The sequence below is a fragment of the Amphibalanus amphitrite genome, unplaced genomic scaffold, assembly GCF_019059575.1.
Source record: "Amphibalanus amphitrite isolate SeventyFive unplaced genomic scaffold, NRLGWU_Aamphi_draft 001987F_arrow, whole genome shotgun sequence".
In the NCBI taxonomy this organism is placed as follows: domain Eukaryota; kingdom Metazoa; phylum Arthropoda; class Thecostraca; order Balanomorpha; family Balanidae; genus Amphibalanus; species Amphibalanus amphitrite.
In genome coordinates this window covers 29,917-54,851 of record NW_024883480.1, presented here as the reverse complement: position 1 = coordinate 54,851, position 24,935 = coordinate 29,917, and the positions used below count along the sequence as shown (strand labels likewise).

The 24,935-nt window shown below is 48.7% G+C and overlaps 2 protein-coding genes and 1 long non-coding RNA gene across 3 annotated transcripts; all 3 read right to left on the bottom strand.

Annotated features, from left to right (window-relative positions):
* Nucleotides 1–4,637: 4,637 nt before the first annotated feature.
* Nucleotides 4,638–7,200, bottom strand: LOC122376021. Its single transcript, XR_006255506.1, has 3 exons — nt 6,868–7,200; nt 6,319–6,419; nt 4,638–5,438 (listed from the first exon to the last, which is right to left on the bottom strand). It is a non-coding gene; the product is annotated as an uncharacterized LOC122376021 (long non-coding RNA).
* Nucleotides 7,201–11,318: 4,118 nt separating this feature from the next.
* Nucleotides 11,319–13,954, bottom strand: LOC122376020 (keratin, type I cytoskeletal 9-like). The gene is made up of 2 exons (XM_043355676.1): nt 13,949–13,954; nt 11,319–13,601 (listed from the first exon to the last, which is right to left on the bottom strand). Exons 1-2 carry the CDS (start codon nt 13,952–13,954, stop codon nt 11,685–11,687), a joined length of 1,923 nt encoding a protein of 640 aa, XP_043211611.1. The 3' UTR covers nt 11,319–11,684.
* Nucleotides 13,955–21,187: 7,233 nt separating this feature from the next.
* LOC122376022 (glycine-rich cell wall structural protein-like) lies at nt 21,188–24,524 on the bottom strand. Its single transcript, XM_043355677.1, has 2 exons — nt 24,490–24,524; nt 21,188–22,929 (listed from the first exon to the last, which is right to left on the bottom strand). Exons 1-2 carry the CDS (start codon nt 24,493–24,495, stop codon nt 21,511–21,513), a joined length of 1,425 nt encoding a protein of 474 aa, XP_043211612.1. The 5' UTR covers nt 24,496–24,524; the 3' UTR covers nt 21,188–21,510.
* Between the last annotated feature and the right edge of the window lie 411 nt (nt 24,525–24,935).

Below are 24,935 nucleotides of genomic sequence, written 5' to 3'. Positions count from 1 at the left end.
CGCTGGCCGTTCCGGCGTTCGGGCCGGGAGATTTCCGGCGTATGTCATGCTGCATAGTGCGACTGCAATTGCATACTTAATACTGCGTCCCGTTCCGTGTGCCCAGAGCAAAGGCACCATTTCCAGTATAATCCGGCCATTGTCATATCTGTTGAAAATGGAAAGCTCAAAGCTATACTGCGTACACTGTACGAATATTACCAGATCAGATGCGAACGAAAACCATAGGCGGCGGAACGATTTGAGACAAGGGGGGGCACCAGCTCAAGGAGCCAAACCTAGGGTACCCCCAAATCCTGTTTTCTCATCGGATTTAGGCCACTTATTTTTCGTCACAGCCCTGACACGATGATTTTTTATTTTTTCTATTTTTTTTTTTCTAAACGAAAATGGCAGAACACCCCCGTATGTGTGGTTAACTTTAAGCAAATCCTCAAGTAGGTACCTATGTGTTTTTCTCTTCCTTATTCTCGTTTGATAAATTCCATTAACCCTCGCCCGACGAAGCGGGGTTGATGCAACCCCCCTAAAGTTTTTCGCAAATAACGTAAAAACGGCGGCGCGTAGCGCCGCCAAATTTGGTGAACCCTCTGGGGCAACATTTTCGCACCTTTCCTGAAAATTTGAAGTCCCAGTCTTTTCAGGTCAGGTCACCAGGTCACAAAAACCGGTACAAGGTCAGGGGAAAATTGGACTAGCTTAGCGGCAACTGAATTCCAAAGTTCACTAAAATTGGTAACAAAGTACATATACCTAACATTCGATGCGCTCTGAGGTCCTGAGTTCACTGGTGCTTTTATTTTTGCTCTATCTTTGCTAGGTAAAAAGTTATAAGCGAAAAACTTTTAACATGTTTAAGCAAAATTTTTGCATTTATACCCCCAAAACCCCCTAAATATTGATTTAAAGTCACCAAACTTTCACAGGGGCGAGATCTCCCATGGACCCACCTACCCTGTAAATTTGTCGTTTCTAAGTGCCATATGAGCCAATCACGAGGGGGGTCGTAGTCGTACCAACCCTCCCCCCTCGCCGTCCGTGTTATGGAAAAGGCCCTCGGCTGGCGAGGGTTAATCCTACATGTATCAAATTACCAAGAAGCCATTGCAGTACTAATCAGTGGCGAATCCCAGGGGGGAGGTCACATGGGTCATGACTTTGGGCCTGGGGTCACCACATGCCTGCCAGGAGCACCACAGGCCTGACAGCCGACAGGGGCACCACAGGTCCGCCAGGGGTACCACAGGCCTAGCAGGGGCACCAGGGGCCTGTCAGTGGCACCACAGGTCTGTCAGGAGCACCATCGGCCTAGCAAAAGCACTACAGGTCTTCCAGGGGCACCACAGACCTGCCAGGGGCACCAGAGGCCTGCCAGGGGTACTATCGGCTTCGCAGGGGAACCACCAGCCTCGCAAGGGCACCATGGGCCTGTCAAGGGCACCACAAGCCTGCCGTTGGCACTTTAGGATTGTCAGGGGCACCACAAACCTGTCAAGGGCACACGAGTTCTAACAGGGGCACCACAGGCTCGCCAGGGGCACCACAGACCTGCCAAGGCCCAGGGACACCACAGGCCTAGCAAGGACACCACAGGCCTGTCAGGGGCACCACGGGCCTGTCAGGGCCCATGGGCACCTAAGTCATGTGCAGGGCCCACCGTGGGCTTGTCAGGGGGCAGGGTAGGTAGGTACCACAATCTTTCCAGGGGCACTAGCGGCCTAGCAGGGGCACCAGTCATCACACGACTAACCAAAAATAAAGAAAATAGAAAACTGAAAATAGGGCACCACCAAAATTAAGTGGCCGAAATCCGTTGAGGTTTTCATTTTGGGTATAGGTAGGGGCACCACTTCGATTCATGACCCTTTCCTTGGAGTTTTCCCGAATCCGCTCCTGGTACTAATACATCAAATTTAAGGGGGGGCACCTTGCTATTGGTGCCCCCCTTGCAGAATTCAAGGGGGGGCACGGTGCCCCGGTGCCCCCCCCGTTCCGCCGCCTATGACGAAAACTACATACTTATATTGCCGCATATTATCTCAAATATACAGTAATCTTGGAAGCGGTGCTGCCATATTGTAGGCGCAAAACGTCCCAGAGGCCAGAACACATGAGTTATACGGTGTCCGGTTTCATAGCGATCAGTTACGTCAACAAACTGCCCATCAGGGTATCATGATTACCTAAAATTTAATGTCTGACAGTGTCACAGTGATGACCACGCCTCACGCATTACACAGTCTGAGTCAACTGCACTAAATCAATAATACAGGACGACAGAATGATACCCTTTGCAACGGCAAAGACAGGTTCCTTCCCACTTCCTTTGCTTAAAAAAGAAAGAAAACTTCTCCACATGGCACTAGTACCAAAGCCCGCATATAGAGAGAGCTCCCTCACCCGCCCCTCCCCCACCCTCCTTAAGATATGACAACAGATTTCAACAGAATCATTGCATCTTCTGCTTCTTAAAGACCTAGTTCGCTCGCATGATGGCGACTGGCGTCGCGAGGATGGAGGTCCGCGGATGATTTTCTTTAGGAGAAATATACAGGCAGAAGGACCGTCCTGGATCCGTGCCAGTAAGCATGAGTAGGAACTTAGCAGATGCTGACGGTAATATCTGCTGTCTGCATCTGAAACGGAAAGGAAGGCATTGATTTAAGGCTAGGAGAAGGATGGCCACTGGACAGTCATTCAATTGTGACAATGCATTTTGACTTGTGAGGAAAATGAAATCTCACTGGTTGAAGTAGGTATTCATTCTTAGCTGTATAAGAGACAAGGGTGATTCTTAACTTCATTAGTCTCAATCAGGGGGGTACGCTCCGGCTGTTAAGCATTATGAAAAATGGTGACAGACGTTTGTGGAGGATTGTCGACGAACTCTTGTTCCGTGAGCAGTACTTACACGCTAGCGGAAAATTCACCAATCAGCGCTCGGCGGTACTCGACGCTGATTGGTCCGACGCTCGTGACGAAATTGCGGGGGACCGCAGTTATTCTCTATGGACCCGAATAGGCTTTTGGATTTCGGAGGGGTTTCTTTAAAATTATATGCTGTTTCGAGCTGTTTTCGAGTTGAAATATATTTCTTATGACTGTTACCTATATAATGGCACCATAAAATCATGATTTTGATAAATATTACCGATGAAATATCGGCCGAAAAGACATGCTGTCATGGTACGGACTGCCCTGCGGCTGATGTGGGGTCCCTAATGCCAGCGTATGGTAATAATGGGGTGACGAAGGGTTATTGGAGACTCTTAGAGCCCCATCAGCATTCAGCATAGGGTCATCAGAGGCCGGGAACGTCCATCAGGGGTCTGAGTAGGCCTGTCATAGGGGCATACATGACACATCATGGCCCATGGGTCAATGTAGATCCATGGGGCCGTTGAAGGGCCAGCATTGTTCAGCGTGGGCTCGCAATTACCTCTGATGGGCATATGCCGTGCCCCGATGGACTAACGCTGGCCCCTGATGAACCATCACCAGCCCCTGATAGGTCTACAAAGCCCACTGCTGGGTCTAAATTGGTCACTGATATGCCCAAATGGGCCACTGAGAAACCCGTACAACATCCCCTGACTGCACCTGCTGGACCGGTGCCGTCCTCTCATGGGCCCACCACAGCTCTTGAATGACCTTTTCAAGTCCCTTGAAGTGCCTTTATTGGCCTAAATGGCCCCTGATTGGCTTATGTGGTCCCTATTGGTCCTATATGGCCCCCATGAGCCCTCAACGTCCCTAGACGGCCTTACATTATATGTCACTGGGCCCTGTTGGGTCAGCACCGGCCCCTGATAGGCTTGCACTGGACCCACCGGGCCTATACCGACCCATGAAGGGCCTATGTCGAGCCCTCATGGGCCTCCGATGACCACACGCCGGCATGTGTGGCCCCATCAGCAGTGGTCCGTCTATCCCATGTACTTACGGTCTTTTTGGTCGATGTGACACCGGTAGTATATAGAAATGTTATGATTAAATGTCGTTATTACACAGTCAAAAGTCACAGAAAGAATATCCAAGCTCAAAAATGGCCTCAAACCCAACAAAAACTGGTACAAATCCCCTTCAAAAGCCGTAAGTCTATTAAACGCCATAGGGGAATAGCTGCAGTCCCCCGCAATTTCGTCACGAGCATCGGGCCAATCAGCGTTGAGTATTGCCGAACGCCGATTGGTCGATTTCCGCTAGCCTGTAAATGCTGCTTGCGGATATAGTTTTGAACAAAAGAGGGTCGCGGCTACTAATTATCGCTTGTCACCACTTTTTCGTCGGGAGCGTTCTACCTGGTTTATATAGCCTTGGTCTCAATCAAACACAAAGGTTGGGATAAAATGGGACGGATTTCGAAACACTTGGCGATCAGATGCTAAAGTTATAATTCTGCCGTATATCACCCTTACCTATTTGCATCGTCTTTTTCGGTTAGTTTTGGTGGTCAGGAATGGTATGTTCTTTTATTATCAGCCAGCGTAGCGTTACGCCTTTATTGCGAAAGTGATATAGGTTTTCACTTGTTTTTTTTCATCCTAGATTTTTTTATCATCATCGTCACACCCAACCAAAATCCAATTTTAGAACACTGGTCCGCCATCAGCGAGCCCACACACCCCGAGGCCGTCGCGGCCCCCGCCGCCGGCTACGAGGCTGGGGCCGCACCACGGAGCCCGTCTTGCGATCCTGAGTCTTCGAACAAGTCATCGCCACCTCCCCGTAGGAGCCATCGACCCCGACGCCCGCCTCGATACCTGGAGGCCTATCAGTGTGATCATTGAGTTTTTTCGCTTGTTCTCTCAAACTGGGGGGATGTAGGGATGTGTCCACCGTGTCTGAAGGGTTACCATGCCTAATTCTTGTCTCCCTTCCAGATCCATTTATGCGAGGGCATTCGTTGCACTGAATAAACGTCACCTACGAATGCCTCTTTGGTCACAACTTACTAAATATCTCACAGTCAACATGGCGACACCAAGAGCATAACAATAGCAGATAAGCATACAAAGGGTATCAAGTAGGTTGTAAGTTGGACTGTGCGCCAGTCAGTGTGGCTAGAAGATAGTGTCTCTGGTGTTTGTGGATGGTGTTCTGTTGCCCTGTGCAGCTCACTTAACAACTTTCTGTTTTGTTCCAGATTGTGGACACCAACATTGTGTTTGTGTTGGAGAAATACAATAACAAAGAGTGCCCCCTCATTTATGTTGGTGTCCACAACTCACAGTTCACAAGATGCCATCCGTGGCATGTCCAATTGATGGATGTCCATACGTGACGCCCGACTATGACCCGGTCATCGTTGCCGCGCTTCTGACAAGCCACAGCAGCACACACCAAGCGGCCCCTAGGCCAGCAGTGCCACACAAGCTTCAGAGGCCCACGATAGCTCCAGGCAGCAGCAGCACCGACTGGGAGTACTTCCTCATTCGCTGGGAGGAGTGCAGCAAAGCGGCCAGACTCATGCCAGACAACATCTCCATCAACCAGATACAAGAACAAACACTAATGGTACTGTGCATGCTGGATCCACACAACCTCAATCAACTATATATACTATTGTTGAACGTTCATTGTGACAATTATGACTAGATAAGTGAAACTTTTTTAAATATAAAGGTACTGTATTATAGAAAGCCTTCGCAAACGCGTTTCGATTATATCATCTTCAGTGCTAGCTTCCCATAATACAAAAACGTCTAACTCAATTACGTTATTGTCTAATTACGTAATTGTCTAACTCAATTACGTTACATGCCGAAACAGAGGGTCACCTACCTAAGTGGGATAAAGCCAGTGCGGTGAAATCAGGTCTGAAGAGATCGCACAGAAAAATTCTTGAGTCGGCATTAATTCAAAGTGTGCCATGTACGAACCATAAGGGGGGCTTTTACACCTTAGGAGGGGCGTTTTGCGGTCTTGCATTCCAGAAGTATATAAAAACATTCTACCCGTGATATTGTGAGAAAAAATTGCAGCGTGTGTATTTGCGATGTGTTGTGAACTTTTGTACCATTTTCTTTTTGTATTATGGGAAGCTAGCACTGAAGATGATATAATCGAAACGCGTTTGCGAAGGCTTTCTATAATACAGTACCTTTATATTTAAAAAAGTTTCACTTATCTAGTCATATATATACTATACTGGTACAAGCAAATGTTCAGCAAAATAAAAAATGGATAAAAGGTGAAACACTCAAAAAATGTCCCTATTCACCCCAGTTTACACTACCAATTGTAGATATTATTCTTCCAAAACCAAAGGGCTTCTATAAAAGGAAGATTGTACTGAAGCTTCCCCCGCTGACTCACCGAATGAGTGTTTCATCAGACATCCTCCTGAATTGATACCTGTTCACTCTGTCAGTCAGTCTTCAAAAGGCCAGTAATGATATTAATCTTGTCTCCAAAACCTGCAAACAAAGAAAAACTCAGCAATCAGGATTTCAAAGCAAACAATTTAATGTTTCATTAGGTATCACAAACATCAACAAAACAAAAATGCCCTATGGAGCACAGGGCTTTGCAGTGCATTTACAGGTTGGAATCTGAAAACAGGGCGCTGGAGGGCATTTTAGTCACATGATTATTGGGATACCTATTCTCCCACTCTTCATGCCTTCAACTGGCTTATTGTCAAGTGATAACGTTGAGCGAATTTCAAGATCCTTGATTAAATCGCCCCAGGAGCCCTGCTTCAGATTCCACCATTTGGGTACCATGGCAATATCCACTTAGTGCAGTGGAACAAAAACAATTATTGTTTTTTAGTACCGACACTTCAATCGCAATTCCAGCAGTGATGGAGCATGTTCCAGTTGCGTCGCTGCAAGACGCATGGCAGATTGAGGCGAGACGCACCTATTCAGTGTTGGATGTGCCATGGCCACGCGATGCAGTCTCACTGCACAAGTCACAGTTCTCATTGGCAGCCCCTAAAGGTCACCTCTAAGGCCCTATACACTGTCACTACTCTTAATTTTTCTTCACATCTACTTTACTTTGGGCTCCATGTTTTTTGGAGTGGCCTCAACTTTCGTTTTTCGCCTCGCGAGGAGGTGACCCCTACACCCTGCTCATGAAGTGAGACCGGTAGCCACTTTATCGATGGCAAAATAGGAAAACCCATGCATATCTAACATATAATTGTAGAGAGGTGCCAATTTGCAAAATAACTTAACAAGGGCAAGCGCTTTGGATTACAGTCGCACTGAAACGCCATGTGCTCGAACGCTGTTCGGCGGCCGGCTGGTGCGGTAGCCCCGCGCTCGCATGCATGCTCGTTGCCACGGCAACGGTTTATTGACCAATGAGAAGCGTGTAAAGTGAAACGTCACTTAGGATTTTCATAAACAAGTCCACCCGAAGCACGCTTCTCATTGGTCAATGTCCCGTTGCCAGGGCAACGAGCACATGCGAGCGTGGGCTAGCGCGCTAGCCGGCCGCCGAACAGCGCCGTCAAAGAACTGTCTAGGGTGCGCCAAATACAGCTCAGTTGGTTCGAAAGAATACGGCACTAATTTGTTAGACGTGGCTGGGACTAGTGACACCTAATGATTTTAATCAATTCATAGAATGCAAATATTCAAACTTGAGGGAAACTGCGAAAGATTTTGCAGAACCTAAGATCATCAAAATATTGCTGATACTGGTATTACTGTAACTAATTTATTTGTAATTATTTCTTTGTAACAAGCCCCATAGCACCAAACCATCATCATCAATGTAAGTGTAACGTTACATTCATCATCACCTCTGTACTGTAACAAAAAGTTATTTTTCGTAAGCAGGGTAGCCGGTAGGTAATTACTGGCCTGCTGGCCTGCTTACAATGCATGGCCAATATTCACGTCAAAAGCCCGTGCCCAGTTTGTATATAGAGCGCCGCGCCGGAGGTGGAGACTCTCGGCACGCATAGGCGGCGGAACGGGAGGGGGGGGGGCACCGTGCCCCCTTTTATTTTGGCATTTTAACATTAGCCCTACGGGCGTTGCATGGACGGACCAAAAGTCGGCGGTGCCCTCCCTCTTAATTGAAGGTGTTCCGCCGCCACTGTGGGCATGAGTGGGTGGGGGCAGCTGCAGCCACCTGAATTCAGTTCAGTCATGAGTGAGACAAGCCGTGTCCGATTCGGACATTCGGCATCAAAATTTTTCAGTTAGTATATTAACCGATCGAACGTTAGAGGTCAGGGCCTAACGTACCAAGCTCTGCATAGGTAGCGTGGGCTCCGAGTCCGTCCATTCAAACATTCGAGCTAAATTAATAAAAAGTAGTAGGTACCAACTATTAATGTAGGCATACAAATTTATACTTTACTTTTATGTGGCAGGCTGTTCGTCATTTTGTGTCTAATGGTCGGTGACCAAGTTGGGAAAAGTGACTACCCCTGATCGTCTACATTCTGCAGCAAGTCTGCTGAACCGGGGCGGTCGACGCTCGGGTGACGTGCCTCGCGTGCGGTTTCTGCGGCCAGCATCATAAAGGTGGTCCGGGTCCATTGTCCACACTGCATTTACACGGTGAAGACACGTCCGCGCCGCACGTGACACCAGGTCCAGCACAACACTGGCGCGCGCACACGGCGCCCGACCCAACGCCGGGTCGGGGCCGCCCCGAGGCGGCCAATCAGCGGCCGACAACGCGCACTGCCTCGGGCGGCCCACGACCCGGACCACAGCAGAGCTGCAGCGCGGCGGCGGACGGCCGCAGCGCTCAGCCGCGACACACAGGCGACACAGCAGCGGCGCCCAGCAGCGGCAGCGGCGCCCAGCAGCAGCCGCGGCCGAGTCAATAAGGCGGCCGCGGAGGGGGCACTCTTGCCCCCTTACATTAATGAGTAATTACCTATGTGACCTGACCCATGACTGCCTCGGGCACCGCACTCTACCGTTCGACCCAAGATTACTTGTTTGGGGACCGGCCAATCAGCTGATGATCGGCAGGTCAGCCTCGGCCGTTGCCGCTACCAGCCGGGCCGTAACTTAACCCATCGGCGCTTGTTTCCATGGCCCCGTTTCAGCGCATCGACGCTTTCAGTATTGGCGCTCGGTTTATATGGAAACGTAGGCAAAAATGGAAAATTTGGCTTACGTTTCCATGGAAACTGTGCGCCAGTACCGGTAGGGTCAGGTAGCATCAATGCGCTAAACCAGGACCCATAGACACCAACCTAAGCGCCAATGCCTGGTAGCGTCGGGCTTCCTTTGAGAGTCCGAGTGTTGCTGACTACTAAAAATAAGTGATTATAGCCACTAGCCAGTGGCTGTAATACTTCATATGCTGTCACTTTGGTGCCCGTGCAGATACACACTATCACAGGCTACGGTGTTATTATGTAGTCCATAACCCTGCAAACAAATTTCGAAAAGCGATCCTTCTTCATGACATGCTCCACTAGAAACACTATTTACGATATCGAACTGTTCCAAAATAAAGCGGCATACATTGTACGGCCTGAAGACCTGTGAATCATCAATCAATGAAAACGATGACGCACGTCTTTTATGCAGAGTTCCATTTTACGCCCTCGCAAGTCCCAGTTTTCACAGCCGGTTGTCATGCACACCTTATGGTACCTACTCCAAGACAATGAAGGAATTGAAAGACATTGAGCTCCAGCCTCCAATGTTTGCGTGAACACGTTATGGTATTGGCAAATAACACCACTGAATGTAAACAGCAGCAGCAGTTAGGCACTGGATATCCTCAGAATGCCTAAATTGTTCTATTCCGAATGTGGGTCTGTTTTTTTTTTCTTTTCTTTTTGCACAGGGCGCAGCGTGTTCTCAGCTATGACGTCACCAATCGGATAACATAACCCCCGCCCCGTAGGGGGGGGGGGGGGCGAAACGGCTCCCTGTCCTTTTCCGACGATATCTCCTAAACGGCTGGAGATATCGCCACCAAACTTTCAGGACCCCTCCGGGTATCAATTTTACACATTGTGACCAAAACATTTTTCAGAGGCTATGATAGGTTGGCCAAAAATGACGTCAGAATGACGTCGTGCTCTGCCATTTTCGACCCAAAAAAGACCTTCGCGAGAAGAGCTGTCAGCCCTACAGCTTTAAAGATACAAAAATTTGATCAGACATAAAAGGTGAAGAATTGACAGGGCTATAAAACTGCCATCTCGGATTTTTGAAATTTTTGAGTTTTGGATCCCAAAAATCAAAAATGCAATTTCTAAGATATATTAGCAAAAAATCCAAAAAGTTTTTTGAGTTTCGAAAAACCCGGAATATATGTGATAGTACTTACCACCTTCTATCTACATACCAAAATTCAGATCAATATCTCCTTTTTTGGCCAAGTTATAGCGAAAAAACTGTTCCAAAATGATGACGTCAAATTTTCAAACTCAATTTTAGGCAATTCTAGACCACGTAGGGCAAAACAAAGACCACCATTGGACTCCCCGTGACGAGCTGCATCGAATGGATACCCATTTTATGCAAAAATATCAACTTTGAAATTTGACATAATTTGACCTGACCTTGACCTGACCTTGATCTGACCTTCACCGGAACATAATTTAAACTGACCCCAAAGGCTGCCTGACCCACATAATCGCATTTGTCATGTAAAATGGACCATAAAACATGTATCACACGATACTTTCATATTGTGACCCCCAGTGACGTGACCTCTGAGACCTGACCTGCTATCAGTGACCTCATATAGCGAAGTATGTGTTTGACGAACAATGTACCATCGATGGTTTTCAATAACTTACCAATTTACTCGATTTCACAACACATTTCTTGAAATGCCTGTGAACGGTGAAAACCTGACCTTTGACCTGACCTGTGACGTCATCGGTTTGACCTAGGTCAATGAAATTTGGTCACAAGGTAGTTCCTCGGTGGGGCTATCGAACGCCGTTTGAATTTTGAAAATCGGCCGGTAAATTTCCGAGATCTCAGGGGGGGGCCGAACCCCCCCCCCCCCCCTACGGGTGGTAGGGTCCGCCGGTAGCCCTACGGGGCGCGGGATAAGAGCGAAGCCGCGTGTGTGTTGTGTGACGTCAGGGCTCAGGAAGGTAGAATTTAGGCTAAATACCTAAATGTGCGTTTTTTATAATAAAAAAATATGAATGCTATTTTATTTATGTAATATTGTTTATAAATTGTCATCATTAATAGGTATTTATGGGATTTGAAAATATCACGCATTTCAATGACACTACCAAAGAATAAAAAAGCAGTGCAGTGCACAAACCGTCACCGGTAACACATAATGTGAGATCGATTGCATGAAAGCTTGTTTATCAACATATCAACAAGTTTAAAAACGCAGGATGTTGCTGCTGGTGTATTCGAAGCACAGATACACGAAGAAACTTCTATTATCCAAGACATCAATCACAGTACTAGGTACTCTTCGATTCTCTTCTGCTGATTAAACACAAAGGAACAAGCGCTTGGCGCCACAACACTATAGGACGTAAGCTGAAAAACATAGACGCATTCCGATCTCCTAATACATTAAGGACGACATAAATAGTATAAATATTTTCCTAACGAAGTTATTCAGCAAATCGACTCTGCTCGACGCACACACAGTTCACACATGGTCAATTTGCAGGGATAAGTTGGCTTGTATCAAAAGTCATATCATTGGAGGCGGGATTCCATTGACAATTGGTGATTCGTTGGTTCATTGATTCAACTGATTCACTGATAACTAGAAGACCCATATGTGGAGGAGGTCGGCGGATGGTGGGCGACGCCGTAGTACTTCACATCGGCGTTGTAGCCTGAATCGCCATCCACCCAGTAGTTAACCACCTGGGTTCGGCCGTCCGGGAGCACGGTGGAGTAGGAGCCATCAGTACGGTCGCCGAGGCGGCTCTCCGATTTGGTGTTGTCTACACCAGAGTACGGGTCCTGGACACCGTAGGCATAGCTGTAGTCGGGAATGGAGTAGTAGCTTCCCGATCCACCGTACGAGCTTCCACCACCTCCTAGGATACTTCCGGAGCTGCCATAACCGAGAGATCCTCCATATCCACCCAGGGATCCGCTAAAACCACCCAGGGACCCTCCAAAGCCACCCAAGGATCCTCTAAAGCCACCCAGGGACCTTCCATATCCACCCAGGGACCTTCCATATCCACCCAGGGACCTACCATATCCACCCAGGGACCTACCATATCCACCCAGGGAGCTACTGAAGCCTCCAAGAGACCCACCGAGTCCAAAGGCCCCGCGAAAGCCCCCGAGGGATGAACCGTATCCAAGGGATCCGTACCTGCCAAAGGAGCTTCCGTAACCACCCAGGCTACGGCGGCCAAATCCACCTCGGATCCCACCACCCAAGGATCCACGTCCGTACCCTCCAAGGCGTCCGAATCCGGCTGATCCGAACCTAGACCCACGCCTGAATCCACCGCGTCGTCCCAAGCCGCCTAGCCCACGAAAAAGTCCGTAACCACTCAGGGACCTACCAAATCCGCCCAGGGAGCTACCAATTCCACCAAGGGAACTACCAATTCCACCAAAGGAGCTTCCATATCCTCCGAAAGATCCGCGGTGACCGCGAAGAGAGCTACCGTACCCCCCAAAGGAGCTGTGGTACAGGTTGCTGGTTGGGTAGCTGTACCGATAGTTGTACGTCGGGTAAGAGTAGTAGCTGTAATCAGGATAGTAGTGGTTGAAGTTGTTGATCTGCCGATGGTAGATGTTACTGTAGTAGGGTCTGCGGTTGTATCCTCGGAAGATGTTGTAGGTAGGATATTGGTAAGAATAATGGTGATAAGATGGGTTGTAGGAGTGGTAGTAGCTGGGGTAGGAGTAGTAGTGATGGTACGGATAGTAGCAAGAGCTGTGTCCGTATACGCTTCCGAAGCCCGATCCAAACCTGCAGGCACCGCTGAAGAACCTGCCGGCACCGAATCCAGCACCGCGTCCACGCAGGCCAGCACCTCCAGTGAAGAAGGAGCTTCCTCCGGCAAAACTAGCCCCGCCGAAGGGCCGCGGTCCAGCGATACTAACTGGCCTAGAGAGGAAGCTGTCCAGTGCGCCCCTGCCGGCGAAGTTCGGGGTAGGACCTCTTGCTATGAAGTTGCCTCCTCCGAAGCCGGCCCCTCCGAAGGCGCCGCCGCTGACGAAGTTAGCTCCTCCAAAACTGGTTGCTCCGAAGCCTGCGCCGCCGCCACCGCCCACGAAAGTAGGTCCAGCGCCTCCGGAGAAACTGGAGACAGCTCCAGCTCCTGCGAACGCTCCCGCAGAGACTCCGCCGCCTCCAACTGCCAGCGACGCGCCTGGTCCGGACGACACAGCACCTCCGCCAAAGTCAAATCCACCTCCTGAGAAGCCGGTGTCCGCAAAGCCGGCGCCTCCAGAGAAGGACGAAAAGTCTCCTCCGCCGACCGATCCGCCGGAGAAGCCGGAGTCGAAGCCTCCTCCCAAGTCGAAGGAGCCTCCAGTGGCACCTATGTCGCCGAAGTCACCTCCGACCACGTCGAAACCGCCACTGAAGTCGAAGCCGCCGCCTCCGCCTCCCCCGCCGCTGCAGTCGTCATCATCGCAGTCGTCGGCGCGAACAGTCGCTGCCAGAGCGACGAGCAGCAGCAGCAGCAGCAGCGACAGCTGAAATAGAACAGGAAGGGGAGTTATGTATCTGTGAATTTCAGCAGTCAGACAGCGATTTTTATATATCCGGATATAGGCGTAGAACACAAAACTCCTAATTGGAGCCACAAATTTGAGTTTTCTATTTCAAATAATAAAAATGAAGTACTTGAAAAGTCCCTTTGATCAAAAGAAGGTTCTCTAAACTATGTGAATGACTGATGAAGAGCTCGATTCGTGGCCCAATTGCTGCAAGTGAAACGCTATCAATGAGACCGGTGGACGTCAGAGTCCCCGGCTCCGCACTGAATCAACCGAGAAGTAATGCTTGATCTCGCTGCTGAACTCTCAACTGTCTGTCTTACCTTCATGTCTGCTGTGCAGTGGAGCTCCTGTTGAGGTCTGCTGGCTGCAGCTGAGAGTTCGTCGACTTTATATCTATCCCCGTCATGAGACGGTTGTTTGCCCCAATTTTTCCGCTAGACTCTGCGCCTGACAGTGGCCGAACGTCAAAATGCGCGTGTCAGGGCACCGCGAAATTTCCGGCACTTTGCGAAAAATGGGTCGAGTTGGGACCAGCTAAAGCGGCGGACAACGCGCTGTCTCGGACACACGTGTGGGTCATTCTCCCCGAGGAAAATTGGTCGCTACCTCCGAGTGGATACCGGGTTCAGAGGAGATACTCAACATTCCTGTGAGCTCCTAAGAAACGGGTGCGCGTGTCTCTGTAGCGGTATTTGTTATTGTGTACTGGAGAGTTGGACTGCAGTGCAGAAAGTATGCGACACATCTTTCAATGGTGATTGATTGGCCTACTTTCTTCCTTGGGGCAACTCTCATTGCGCACCAAGACACAGAAATGACTTGTGATTACATAGAATTTGCAATGCAGAATACCGACCAATTAAAGAAGTACGATTACTCTACTTGTCAGTGCTTATGGATTTGTAACAAAGTGCTGTGATTGGTTCTATTTTGCATCTTCTCTTCGTCGTGACACAAAGACAATTGAATGCGCCTTTATCACATTTCACGATTCAAACCAATGTTTTTATTGATACAAGCACTGAAAGAGGCACATTATCAATATAAATAACAATTCATTGTAAATAACTATCAAAAATGTATGTACTTATCTTACCTAAAGGGATAACAACAACCAATCAACCAGTCTCTAAAATGCCGTTCAATTCTGGCTTATGGCCCGCGCCAACATTTACGACGTCCCGAAACACGCATTTTGCGATGTCAGATGGCCAATGCCCAATAATCAATACCCCATCAAAAATGAGCAGCAGTTCGAGGCTTCGAGCATTGCGCCATTCTGCATAGCCTGCCAGTTGTTCAATACTACGCGTTTGGCTGTCGCCAAAATAGAACAAGAACATCATTCGGTCATTCTGCATAACACATTGACAGAGGACAAATGTTCGTCACTCGCCGTATATATAGAGCGCCATGAGGTTCGTCAATAGACGATGGACTGAACGCTTTGTCATATTGCCACAATGGTCAGTTGTTGGCAGAACGGTTTCCCAATTGGCGAAACCGATCGATGCAAATGCAACGCAACAGTGACTTCAAACGACGTTTATTTGAACTTGTTATTTTATGAAAGATAAATAGATAAAAAGATAAACCGCTGGTAAACAACGTCTGTTGAAGAAACATATGACATGTCACTTGTCAGTTATCAAGGAACTTATGAAGAACATATGATACTCAAAGATACGCACAAAAAGATGGTAATAATCTTAATTGTCAAAATACCTTGAACCGCAGCGCGAGCTGAAAAATGTCTGTTTAACACGCCGTGTTGAATTGTCAATATATCACATATTGCAACAAATCACAAACGCTTGTCAGGTGTCACTTGTTAGCTCAGCTCACTGCCCAAATGTCCAATTTCCTCACTGTTGACGCACTCACTGGGTCAGATAACCACTCTGCCTTGTTACCAAACAAAGAGAACACAGTATCTGGCGTAATTGCCACCATTGATAGTGATACCCACACCTGGTCGCCGGGTATAAGGTCCGGCACAACACCTGTCTGTTTCGACCTTCTCATTCTTCCTGGGTCATGACTATACCGTCCACTTCCTTTACTAGATGTGTGCTCAGTACTTCACTGCTTCATGGTGATTTTGAATCACAGGTTTCTGAAGCAGTAATCTAAGCATCGTTTCGGAATGATTGAGAAGTCGTGTGTATTGTTTATTACGAGTGTTAGTTCGCTATTGCCACTCCTTTTTTCTTTTTTCTTTATTAAGATTGAGGTTTGTCAATAGTGAAGAAAATTTAATTCCACTGCGAAAGAAGAAGGAAATTGAGAAAAAGCAAGATAGAAAGAAAAGAAAAAGCAGAGCGGAGGAGTTTCATGTGAAACTTTCAAGGCCCCTCAGTTAAATCTTCCTGCGTTTCATCCACCTGCCGAAGACTGCTGTAGCAACTTTATCCACCATTTCCACTAGAGTGAACAGCGAAAAACCCGTCACCATTCCAACAAACCCAGCACAATTGGCCAGGAGAGTACTCAAAGAAAATGGCAGAGACTCCTCCACGGCTTCGGTCGCCAAATAAAAAGTGAGTATAAAATTGGTTCGATTCGCCTGTTCGGTTGGCTTTGATTCTTGGACTTGCGTGATATAACTAGTTTCACTGCAACTTTTCAGGCAGCCACACCCCTTCACGATTTTCATAAGACCCGGAGGGACGACAAGATTTCCAGCTGGAACCGTTTCAGAGTGGTTTCCGACACGGGTCATTTGTTCTGACAAACTTAACATTCCTTCACCGTTTGAGGAAAACAACAGCTGCTCGCATACGGGAAGGTGACGAAGCGCAGCTGGCGGCTGTTCGCCGTCTTTTCCCACCATGTGTGGCAGTCGGCAGCCGGTGTGCGATGTCAGTCTCTGCCACAGACACTCCTTGAGGCAGCCGGCCTTGGAGTAGCCGACCTTGCTGATGCAGGGACGTCGACGGAGGTTCACCCTCTGACGCACCTTGGCCGTCACTGTAAATTGCGCAGAGTGCCCCGCGAAGAGACGCACGCTTGGAGTGACCAGCGAGCCATCGTTAGCTGTGACAGCACTAAGATCACCCACATTAGGCTCATCGGATCCATGGAAGAAGAGTTGGAAGGCAACGCCTCTGTCAGTGGTAAACATAGGCGAAGTCTGCAGCTTGAACACCATCTTAAGAACGCTGAGCTTTTCCGGATTGAGAAGCTCATGACTTGGTTCGAACGTAATGCACCGATTTGGCCAGATACCGGATCTTAAGGAAAGGTAGAAGCGTTGTTTCCAAGACCCAAGTGCACTATCGGTGCTGCCAATTATAGACTTTGTGAATCGATAGTGCTTGCTGGGCATTTCCATCGTGTTCGCAGACGATCGGATCTCCATGGTGATCAACTGGTAGAACTCCTCCACTGAGAGCGAGCCGTTGTTGGTGCGTCGCACAGCATCAGCAACAAAGGTGTCGTTCCTCAGGTACGTGCCAGGACAAAGAGTTAGCCTCGGGAAGGCGACCAGGCGGGGTTCGATGCTTGTGCTCACAGGCTGTGCCCGGTACTGAATGATCTGAAGCCAGAGTAACGCTGCCATCAGTAGAAGAAGTGCCCCGCGTGCTGCGCTGCGTAACACCACACGCAGTGGACATAGCTGGGAACTGTCACCTCCTGATCTCTTACCTGACCTCCTCCTGCCGCCTCCTGAGCTCTCACTTTGCTTCTGGAAGTTTTGGCGGAAAGCTTGCGTCCATTTGGAGCAGAAGATTCGGCGTCTGATCTTGGTGTGTCTGGTAGCTGTAGGACGTCGGTCTTTCTGTGTGAGGGAGGCTTTTCGTCCATCAGCTGAAAGTGCAGTGCTAATATTCGTCGGGAAAAAGCGTCCCCGTGCGGTGTGCACCTGTAGCGTCCATTCCAAACTTTTAGGGGCGACTGGCTGACTTCCTTGGAGCGATTATCCATATATAGTCGGGGCGCATGCGTGGGCAAATTTCCGAAGCCTTCATCGTCAACACAGTATCCGATCATTGATATTTGACAGCCGTGCATGGCAGTTGTGTGTGTATACACACGGTATTTGCACGCAGAATAGTGGTGGAACGTCGAAAATGTGCACACCAACACATGGCTTTGACCATTCTGGGAAGGGCATTACTGAAAGCAAACTTCCGTTTTAATATGGCGCCGACGATGATAGATGAACTGACGCAAAACAAGACATTGTTACTGCTAGCTGCTTTTGCGACACTTATCGGGATTGCTTGGTACCTTTCATAAAAATCAATTTTACCAAACATACGGTGAAACATGCAGGTAGCTTGTTAGGAAATATTGATTATTTCTTTCGAAAGACGTTGCACTTGTCTAATTAGTCATCCGTGTATCCAAGCTTGTCGCTTTTGGTAGGGAGGCTGGGAATAGGGATAGGTATTGATATTTTTTTTTTTGCAAATGACGTAAATGACCTGGACAGAATCGAAAGGGTGCAACAACGTTTCTTATATTGGCTATATTGTTATACTCGATGTCAAGACTCACCATCAGCTATTGATTACAGACTACAGTGACTTGCTTTGCTGCGATTATTTGGCGTCGCATGTCTAGAGAATAGGCGTCGACAATATTACATTATGTTTGTTGCCAAATTGTATAAAAATCATACTGATTGTGCAGCCCTTTTAGCCCATTTCCCTCTATTTATCGCGCCAAGGGCAACGAGAAACACCGAACAAGCACGTGGTGTCTTTCATGTTCCATTTGCGAGAGTAGACGCGGTACAAAGGTCACTTTTTGTTAGAGCACCATCGTTTGTTAATAAGTTTTTGTTTCAGTGTACTGATGCTGATGTATTCCATGACTCTTTAAGGGAACTTAGGGCCAATGTGTCAACATATGTAAAAGAATTGTAAAATTGTATCGTAGTCGCAATGTTTTTGTCCCAGTGTTTGTGTGTAACATTTGACTGATTTTGAGTACTTGGACATTAAATGGGCCTACGTATGCCTGTTGTCCTTGACCCCAAATAAATAAATAAATAAATAAATAAAGCACCATCATCATCCGCCTGCCTTTGAGAGTGACCACCAAAGTATCTGGCAAATGATTTCATACAATGGTTTATACTGATACTGGTTGGTGGCCGTGGCTGAGTGTTTCCATTTAAAAGCCGCGGTAAGGTAACTAATGCTGAATGTTTAAAATGACCTGTTTACGGAACAATTGTTAACCCGCGCACCGACGGGGGTCTGCGCCAACTTCGTACCGACGGGGGGGGGGGGGCGGATGACCGCCCCCCCCCTGAGATCTCGAGAACGAAGCAAGATAGCGACAAGCGGTAAACGGCATCGGATACGCACGGCCAAGATATACAATTTTTACTAAGGTCATTTTCAGGTCAGGTCAAAGATGACGTCACAGGGGTCGAAAAAGTCAAAATGGCGGCGCTAGATATGGAGAGAGTTTTTCTCGAATAACTTTCGAATTAGTCAAGATAGGAACAAACTAAGGGCATCATCGTGATCCTCTCGTCAATCCGCATCGAATGATATATATGTTGACCTCGAAAGGTCAAGGTCAAAGGTTGACCTCAGGTCACGTGACCTCGAGGTCATCATGTATATCATTCGATGCGTCTTGACGAGCTGAACACAATGAGACCATCCACGCGTCTGTATCTTGTTCCTGTACGGAGTTATTGGCCAAAAACCTTTGGTGACCTTTGATGACGTCACATGACCTCAGAGCTGCCCAACAGCAAAACAGACCTCAAGGTAGTGAAGGTTGATCGTATATGAAGTCATGTATGGTATATGGGGCCATTCCGACCCGTTTTAGTGGTAAAAACAGGGAGTTGATTTTTCCCCCATTGACTTATAATGGGGAGGTCGCGAAATTGACCTGACCTTAGGTCACCGATATCAAAATTCCGAGATATACAAACTGTAGCTACTAATGACCTAATAATATCCTGCGAGTTTCAAAGACCTCCGACATCTACTGTAGCTCTGGCACGGTGACAAAGTTGCAAAAAAGTGACTTGAGGTTGGGTCATTCAAAGTGACCTGGTGACCTGACCTTAAAAGGTAGGAGGTTCAAACTTGCACACCATGTGTAAAATTGATGAGGTTATAGTCATACCAAATTTCGCGGCGCTACGCGCCGCGGTTTTCCCGCTATTCACGAAAAACCTCAGGGGGGGGCGGATATCCGCCCCCCCGTCGGTGCGCGGGTTAATTGTCACTTCGACCTAGCGAGGCGCTCTGGTTTAAACGTTTTCTAAACTAAGGTTCACTGAGAGGGTATCCACTATCCAGTATTTCCATTCAAGTTTCAAAGTCATATAAAGGTAGGTGCTAATAAAATGCAATAGGTACTATATATAGCACAGACTTTATACAGAATAGAGAAGTCTGTGTATATAGGTAAGGAAATATATTTTTTTTGGGGGGGGGGCAAGTTATTAAAGGACAAAGCTGGTATTCACAAGTTAAGTAGTAATTGATCATCAAAAGTATTGGATAAGATATTACTGACCCTCTACGTTCGTATCCAGATGACGTGATAGACTCATGCCATTGCCAAACGGTTTACTTTCATATTGGCCGCGCTCTTGTATTCTTGACGAAGACGATGTCACGAAATTGAGGCATTTTCAATGACATGTTTGCGCGATATGCACATGTTTGACGCTTCATTTGTTACGATGCTTGTGTGGCGAGGCCAAATAAAAAAGTGCTGCCGACTCCGTCCCGTTTCAAAAAGGACAGTGGATGTTGACACGATGGTAGACGTCATTGACGATTGACTTGCATTGCGTGTGTTTGCATGCACCTTAATCCATTTTAGCGAATATGACGCACCGTAGAAAAGCACATCAATGAAGCATTGACACCAGTATGTCGAGTGACGCCAATGCTGGCGATATTTGTTTTCTCAAAAGGTGAACCGATCAGTTGGTTTTCCACTGGCGCTAGTCAGCTATATCTATTGATTTCCTTGATACTGTGCAGAGTTTGGTAGCCTGAGGACGGAAAACCGTGAGCCCTTGTCAGTCGTGAGAAAGCGGTCGAATCCATTTCGCTCGATACTGGTACGAGCGCTAATTCGCAACATATGTTTTTTATTTGTTTGTCAGGTTAAAGTATGAAAACAAAACACGTTTCATTATTATAGTTTTCACTGCGATGGTAATAACTGAGAAATGTTTGCTCTACCAGCGATTTTGCTCTCGAAACAACCTTTTTGTGTTTCACATCACGAGCAATCATTATGTTCGTAAATAGTCCGGCTTTAAATGGTCTTTAAACCGTCTATGAGGATATAATTCTAGATGCTGCAATACTTTTTGAATTATTCAATTACCATCATTGCTGACCAGCAAGATCAGTTCACCTTTGCGTGATTGTTATCACACTGTAATCTGATGCCAATTAGTGTGAAATAATTGATTGAGTTAACGAATCAATGGAGCTTCGGAGTCCTTTACAAAACTGTTCGTACGTTTCACCTTTTTACCTTGTATGGCTCGCACTATTCGTACTCACTGGTTTACGTAGTGCAGAAATATTTATCGCTCACATCTCCAAACATTTGCTCTCAATTGCTGATGTATTTCAAATACAGCCCTTAAAGCCATTTACCGGGAAGTTCATTGCTACCACTGTATCGGTCGCATTCATCGACATAAGACAAAGGACAACAAATTATTTACGAGACAGGACTGGACGAGACAACAAGAAACATCAACTTCTGTCATAGACAGGGTAGGACGCCACACTTCTACAACGACACACATTCCAAGCATACAACAGAAACACACATAATATAACTCCTAATAATACCTACAGGGTAGAATTGATCACATCGATGATGGGGCGAGAATCAACGGCGAATATTCAGCTAGTCATGACAGGGTGCATCACTTTCCGTACTGGGTCTGAGCAGCGTACGATGGCATCTGAGGTCCAGCCCGCCTTTGGCCCGTGCTGGAGGCATAGCTGTTGACCGTGTTGGAGCTAGCGCCGTAGTATCCAGTGCCGTAGTATCCACTGTTCGAGCTTCCGTAGTAGCCCCCAGTGGAGCCGGAGCTTAGACCGGAGCCAACCCGGCTGTAGTAAGGCCTGGCGTAGCCGTAGCCCTGGCCGTAGCCAGTGTAGCCAAGGCTGGTTCCCAGGCTACCCCTGGATGTTCCGAAAGAACTGCCGATACCTCGGGAGGCGCCTCCGATGCCACGGAAGGAGCGACCTGAAGAGCGGAACCTGCCTCCTGAAAGCCTTCTGGCGATGGTGATGCCATCCTGAACGCCCGCGGTGTAGTACCGCGCGAAGCCCTTGGAGTAGGCGTCCGAGTAGCCGCGCAGGTAGCCCTTGTAGAAGTAGCTCTGGTCTGGCACAGAGACGTAGATGTAGCGAGTCTGAGGCACGCTATAGTAGGAAAGACCACCGCGAGACGGGCGCCGGAATCCAGCAGAGCCGCCGCCCAGAAGGCTGCCGCCTCCGAGGAGGCCGAAGGAGTACGGCAGCAGGTACGGGTTGAAGCAGTTGCTGCCGCCGTGGATACTGAGAAGGCCAGAGCCGAAGGCACAGGCGCCGCTGAAGAAACGCTGACCTCCGCCAATAAGTCCCCTGCTTCCGCCCAGGAATGCTCTGCTTCCGCCAAGGAATCCTCTGCTTCCGCTCAAGAATCCTCTACCTCCGCTCAAGAATCCTCTGCTGCCTCCGAAGAGCCGCCTTCCGCCGCCAAACAGCCGCCTTCCGCCGCCAAACAGGCTGCTTCCACCACCGATCAGGCTGGTTCCACCACCGATCAAGCTAGTTCCGAGGCCAATACTTGATCCGCCGAAGCTTCCTCCACGAACAACAGATGACCCGATGATGGCAGGCGCGGGTGCTACAGCAGGGCCTGCGAGACTGACTCCGCCTCCTCCGATTCCCACGCTGCTGCCGAAGGCAACACCGCCACCGCCGCCGCCTGCAGCCAGGACTCCAACGCCTCCGCCACCTCCTCCTCCTCCAAGGAAGCTGACGCCGCCTCCGCCTCCGCCGCCAGCGCCGATGAGGCCTATACCTCCGCCGCCTCCACTGCCGCCTCCGAGGAAGCTTACGCCCCCACCTCCGCCGCCGCCAGCTCCAATGAAACTTGCGCCGCCTCCGCCCAAGCTGCCACCGCTAATGCCAAGACCTAAGTCGGCGCCGCCTCCGAAACTGCCGAGGCCGACGTCGAAGTCTCCTCCGACCGTGCTGAAGTCCCCGCCGAAGTCGAAGCCGCCCCCGCAGTCATCGTCATCGTCGCAGTCATCGGCAGCGACCAGCGCCGCCAGAAAGAGCGCCCACAGCAGCTGAGAAACAAATTATGGTCAGAGGTGAGGCCCACAACAGCTTTTCAGAGAGTTAGTAAGTGGAGGGATATTGGTCAAATGTGTCTTACAGCGGCTTTTCAGAGAGTTCATATGATGAAGAGCGCCCACAGCAGCTGAGGAGAGGAGCATGGTCAGAGCCGTCAGAGGTGAGTGAGACCCAAAGCAGCATTGGAGAAGGCGGGAAGTCAGCGCTTGCGAAGGAGAAGCATCCACAGTTATGGGAATTAAGTAAGAGAAAGACCCACAGCGCCCACATTAATTGCGTCGGGTGTCATGAGGACTGATGGACGTGACTGGCGGAACCAGACTGGCTAGTGTTAGCTGCGGATAGGAAGGAATCAGGAGTGTCACCGACAGGGGCGAAACATATAACAGCTGTAGGGGCAGGACTAGGAGTATGTCAGGAGCAGCACCTAAGACGATATCAGACCAAAGTTTAGGCGTGTTTGAGGCCGTGTTGATGTTGTAGCAACCGCTATAAAACTTCTATCAGACCGTATTGTTGGAGTCTATCTGCGAGAGCGGAAATAATAAATTTAGTAATACCGCTACAATAAACTTTTTGATTACGGAGCGAGCGAAGCGAGCGGAGTCTTACGTAGAATAACGGAAATTTCTGAGTATGAGCGGCCGGCCGGCCGGCCGGCCGGCCGGCCGGCCGGCCGTGCGGACGCTTTTGCGAGGCTTATATCTCAGCAACCACTTGACCGATTCACATGCGGTAATTTTTGTAGGGTAGCTTCATTCCTTCTACCAAGTATTGGACTATTCCCGATGCATGTGGGTGACCCCTTATGCACGTGCCACGTGCAAAACGAAGAGGTGTCAGTTTTGTAATTGTTGCAATATCTCGGTAACTACTTGGCCGATTGCGCTGAAAGTTGGCATGTAGGTAGGCACCCACTAGGCACTGCATATCCATGTGCCAGAGTTGGGGTGCTGCTGCACGTGCGCACGTGCAGGGGTCGTTTCCAGATCTCGAGAACGGCTCGACCGATTGCGCTCAAATTTGGTACACAGTTAGGGACCGGTTAGTAGGGTGCCGTGCACAAGTCAGTTGGGACCCATTTTGCACGTGCGCACGTGCAGGGTGCCGCTTCCAGATCTCGAGAACGGCTGGGCAGATTGTGCCCAAATTTGGCACATCGCTAGAGACCGGTTAGTAGGGTGCCGTGCACAAGTCAGTTGGAAGTACCCCCTCGCAATTTCGCACGTGCAAGGCCCACCCTCTCGCTCGCTCCGTTAGTCGCCCCAAAAGGCGTTATACTGGTGTAATTCCAGTTTGATATAAGAGCATGCCAATTGTACCTATAACTAGATATAATATAACGCAACAAATTTTCACAAATTTACGTTCGTTGAACATATAGTATCTTTTGATCTAATGCAAGGAGCGCAATGCGTTCAAACGAACCACTCGAAACATTTCATAGAGCAACCAATGCTGCATTTCTCGGAGAACAAAGACTCACAAGAAGTGTCTTAAACGGCAGTTGACCCAATAACCCTTTGATCTTTGAGCCATTGTATGTCGCTTACCTTCATGTCTATCCCGTGGGCTGACCGCCGAACAAGTGGTATCTCCTGACAACATTGCTCCCAATTTATACTTACATGCTCTGAGCACGCTTTTCCGCCTGCGTCGTCTCAGCTCGGCTAAAAGGTGCTCCGTTTTCCCCGGTCCCCCGATCTGTCCACAGATTGTTGAGGAAGCTGCACTGGTCTCTGTCAGCAGCTGCTGCCGTACCTACCTCCCACGCGCACTGAGACAAAACCTCAACGTCAGCAGGAGCCGGAGAGCATACTTTCCCGGTTACTGGAGGTTGATTGAAATCGCTGCGGTAGGCAGCACCAATGCAAAGAACTCCAAGCGCGGCATTTGGTAGATACCGGAGCGGAAAGCTTGACTGTTTGTGCACACCATGAGGTGACCCAATTCAGAAGAAAAAATAGGGCGGTTCAAGGTATACGCTGCGATTTGAGCA